This window comes from Arachis duranensis, chromosome 8, assembly GCF_000817695.3.
Source record: "Arachis duranensis cultivar V14167 chromosome 8, aradu.V14167.gnm2.J7QH, whole genome shotgun sequence".
Classification (NCBI taxonomy): domain Eukaryota; kingdom Viridiplantae; phylum Streptophyta; class Magnoliopsida; order Fabales; family Fabaceae; genus Arachis; species Arachis duranensis.
This window is the reverse complement of record NC_029779.3, coordinates 18,245,006-18,249,682: the sequence shown is the minus strand read 5'-3', so window position 1 is coordinate 18,249,682 and position 4,677 is coordinate 18,245,006. Positions and strand designations below refer to the sequence as shown.

The following is a 4,677-nucleotide window of genomic DNA, read 5'->3' as shown; positions in this document are numbered from 1 at the left end:
TTGTTCTTGGAACATAGCAAAACTATGAAACAAGGTCCAGCAACCTTTCGTGGGTTTCATATAGTTTCTTCAATTCATCATCAGTCCATTCTTTCTTAGCATTGTCATGATTGCGTATTTCCCTATTCAAAACCACAGTTCAAAAGCATTATTAATCAGCATCAGTAAAACTGAAGCAAGCACAAAATTAAGATATGGTTCTCACTTGATCAAATCATCTTGCACTCTGTACATCTCATCCAAAACTTTTATCATTGGACTTAATAAAACTCCAAGGCTTGTACCGCTATCTCCTTTATCTGCTCCATTGCTGAGATGTATGTCTGAGAACTGTGACTGTAGACCACCTTGTGCCAAAGTGTGCAGAAACTCATAAATCTATAACCTGAAAGGTTCACCAGATCTGATTGCCATTGTTGTAAGAGCCTGAGCAGCAAGAATTCGAATCTGCACATCCATTTAACAAGAATATTTAAGTTACACAACAAAATGAATAATCATTTAGTGAAGATTCATAGAATTGAATCAGAGTATCAGACTAATAATTTGGGAAGGCCAACCAACATCATAGCTTATAGCAGGTGAAGATGGAACTCCTTGTCCGTGTGGATATGACCCCTATGTTTTAGAAATATATAATTCACAAGAACATAAGACATAATTCCAACCAATAAAGCCTAAATAATTACAACACCAAAAAAAAAAGCATATATAATTAAGCCCCTGAAAAGCTTTTGTGATAATAAAATAAATGAATATAAATATTTGAATTATCTAGGTACACAAACAGGATCAAAGGAAACACATTTGACATTTCAGTATATTAGTTTCTCTTATCCTATTGTGAACTATTGATTGATATCATTACAGTAGAAGCCAAACATTCATGGGCAATGAACAAAACAAGCTCCAATTTTTTATAAACCATGAAATAAATTACATGAAAGTAACTAGACTTACAATAGGAATGGCAGGATGAGTATAAACCCCTCCAGGTGAATAAAGTACTACATAAGGTGGCATCATAGGCTGAAAGAAATAGAAAAAGTTGGCAAGTTAGATCTGGCAAGTTGTCAGCGAAACACCAATAAAACCAAACCTTGAGTTCAATTTGAAGAAGGAAACTTGTGAAAAAACAAAACGGTACCTCTGACTTGTCAGCGAAATACAAGATCTCACACAGCTAGTTCCAATTCCAAGCACTTTCAAGTGCCACAATTAGAAAGAAGTGGAAAATGGGGCATGCAGCAGCCCCTGTGAATCTTTCGAAGATGTTTCATCCTTGGAATTTTTCTTCTCTGCTGCAGCAGCCTTGCCATCTAATAAAATATTCACCCGTGTTAAACTAACGCAATTTAAGATCCAAGAACCTAAGACAGTTATTTAACATTGTAAGTACAAAAGCAATTGAATGGTTTAAAGCTTGCTGATCTTAAAAATATGGTTGAAGACTTGAGTAGTAATGAGGGAGGCCAGCCATGTTGGAGGTACTTCAAAAATATAATTTCCTGTATGCTTAACAAGAATACTAATATTTTTTTAATATGATTCAGGCAAATGGATCTGTATGAAGACTCTCCAGCCAGTTCTGAATACAGTACAGGATCAACTATCCTCCCTTTCTCAGCTGGTGACATTATGGAACACTCTTCACACCGGGATATAGAAACTGAAATGAAGAACATACCATTTAGGACATTGCCATATTCTAAAAAGGCTTCAGCTAATTTCTCTTTCGTGGTAGAAAATGCTAAACCTGCACCAAGATTTTCATTCAGTTCATCTCACGGGCAACAGCAAAACAAGAGAATTTAAATTTTGGGGCAAAAGCAAATCAAACACTTCTACAACAGTAATAAATAGCAATGATGTGCAAAACAGATTTGATTAAGTATAAACCCCATTGTTGAATCAATCCATTTGAATCCAATGCTAAAACCAATAGCTGTTGAAAGGTGTACCATATAAAAATTACTCAACTTCAACCTAAGGTGGGATAACTACTCCACGACATAACTGTATATATGGCATAAATCAGAAACAGGGAATTGTACTCAAAATAGGGAATTGTACCCAAAAATAAATAAATAAATAAATAAATAAATACACACCTTCGGATTGTGCTAAGTCCCCTGCTTCCCAGTACAATTGAGTCCAGTTTCAGATCTTCAATAGAATCCAAAAGTTTCTCTCTTGCATTACCTCAATCAAATTGGGTCCTCTTCGACCCTCTGAGGCTCAAATAGTCACAGTAGCTGTTCTTATTGAACACTAAATCAATTTAGCTATTCTTCAACACATGTAGACATATATCTTATTAATAGCCGAAAAAGAAACTTTGGTAAGAAATAAATAATTGTAAAACTGTTTACTAAGCACTGAAGAATGTAAGATCATAAAACTTAGTTCAAATTTGATACATTCAATATAAGCACCTTATTATCATATATAGACCAGTTAGTAATGAGTTCTGAAAGATGCCTCTTAGCAAGCCAAAAAGTGCACCTTCTCCTGTACAAATGCATTGCAATTAATTAATTAATCTGCATTCATTGCATCACCACTTACTACTAATCTAATCTATTCTAAGCTGCTCATTACTCATAACTAATATACTAACCTTGTTCATGTTGAGAACAATAAGAAGCTAATTTTTGTTTTCCACTCCCTCACACCTGTGAATGGGTGAGGTTAAGTCATGGTGGTTTGTTTGATCCCTCTTTAGTGTGTTTATGACCTAAATCACCAGTCATAACAAGAACAGGAAGGAACAAGAACATGCATGCAAATTCCAGATAAAAAATCTCAGCAATTCAGATATATAGTTCATAAACGAATTTATTCTATATCACAATCATAGAAATTGTTATGTTTCAGATTTCACAAATTATAGGAATATACAAAATTCATACCTTAGAATTTAGAAACTCAGTTCTCTGCAGCAACAACAGGGAAGGGACAAGGCTAGGGCTAGGGATAATGAAATCAGTTCAGTCATTAGATCAAACACCTATTTCAAAAAGTAGTTCAGTCATTAGATCAAACACCTCGTCTGCACAAACACAACATTGAGCACATATATCTATCTAATTATCCATTGAGACTAATTAACAAACAGGCCTGAAAAACAGCACATTACTGCATATGAAAATCATGTAAATATTTTAAAGCTAATACCTTCTAAGAAGAACCTCTGAATTTACAGCACCTAGAGCAAGCTGAAACAAAGAACACAGTTTATTAACATCAACTGATATTTGCCAGAGTAATCAGATTTATGAGATGGTTTACGATATTGATAGGGCACAAAATTATTGCTGTTAATCTCATTCTAATTAGTCACAGAGTAATTTCAATCTATGTACTTAGCATATTGCATTTCATGAACTGGTATTTATAGTTCCTTCAAATGTAAAATTCAAACAACAAATCTTCCAATTCCTTTTTCCAATTTAAGACTATGGTAATCTCTCCATCTTACCTCAGAAGCAGAACTGCAGAAGGCACAATACATTATCTTCAATGCAAAACTTTTAGCCATAACAATTAATGGAGCTACTTTCAAAACCAAATTCGAACCTTGAAGAAGATTCAAGAACAAAAATCTAAACCATAAAATAAAAGTGGAACAGATTGAGTTTTAGATACAATAATAACATATGAACATTTCAATTCAAAACAAAACATAAATCAATAGAAATTCCAGAATCTAAAATAGATAAAGACATACATGTAGGTTTTAGATCTGGTGACACAATGACTCGACGAGGCTGTGAACGGCGAGGATGGATGGCGCGAGACAGAGAGAGACATAAGCTGAGAGGCGGCAGAGGAAGCTCGTGCAACGCGAGCAGCAGAGGAGGGAGCTTATGCGAGCGAGCGGCGGCGGAGGGAGCTCGTGCAAGCGAGCAGTGATAGAAGAAGCTCGTGCGACGCGTGTGGCGACAAAGCAGAAACGACGGAGAAGTCACACTTGCCCTATTTTCAACTCGAATCAAAGAGAGAGGAGAAGAGCAAGCTTAAAGGAAGGATAGGAGAAGATGAACGGTGATTTGTGTTGAATGAAGTTTCATCATGGTGTGTTCATAAGGGTTTAACTTATTTTAAATTAGCGAGGGATTTATTAGATGTTACAGAGGGATTTTGTTATTGGTGATAGTTTCAAATTTCATTTTCAATTTTATCGACAGTGTTACCGAGGGATGTTAAAATCTGTCGGTAAATTTTGTGAAATTTTTTTTTTATTTTTTATCGACGAAAAATCTGTCAAAAATCCGTTAGTATTTTCCGACGAAAAATTTATCGAAAATCCGTCGGTATTTTCGACAGTAAAATTCTATCGAAAAAATCCGTCTGTAATCTGCTGTTTTTTAGTAGTATATTTATTCACTGAATTATAACATTCATTCTATCATGTTTTTATATTTTTCTGATATATAAATATAGATAAGAATATTAATCTTTCATCTTTATGTAGATAATAGTTATATGCGATAAACTCTTAATTTCCAAAGGTCATAAATTTTGTCCTATAATCTTTTAACTCTATTTATACTTCATATATTACGGGAAGAATTTATCATATTATTTTTAGTAAAAAAATAAAGTTAGTATAAGATGAATATCCGAACTTTTCTTTTTCAGCTCACTAATTCTACTAATCACAGAATTGGGATG

The 4,677-nt window shown here is 34.2% G+C and overlaps 1 protein-coding gene across 1 annotated transcript; it reads left to right on the top strand.

Moving 5' to 3' along the window:
• The first annotated feature begins 1,149 nt into the window (after positions 1-1,149).
• Positions 1,150-1,815, top strand: LOC127741217 (transcription factor MYB124-like). Its single transcript, XM_052253272.1, has 2 exons — positions 1,150-1,487; positions 1,554-1,815. Exons 1-2 carry the CDS (start codon positions 1,441-1,443, stop codon positions 1,813-1,815), a joined length of 309 nt encoding a protein of 102 aa, XP_052109232.1. The 5' UTR covers positions 1,150-1,440.
• The last annotated feature ends 2,862 nt before the right edge of the window (positions 1,816-4,677 follow it).

What these genes read in the sequence shown, in the direction of transcription:
- LOC127741217 (XM_052253272.1), top strand. Translation starts at nt 1,441, where the DNA reads ATGGTTGAAGACTTGAGTAGTAATGAGGGAGGCCAGCCATGTTGGAG. An exon ending in GGAGGCCAGCCATGTTGGAG is followed by an intron (nt 1,488 to 1,553) that starts GTACTTCAAAAA and finishes AATATGATTCAG; the next exon opens with GCAAATGGATCTGTATGAAG.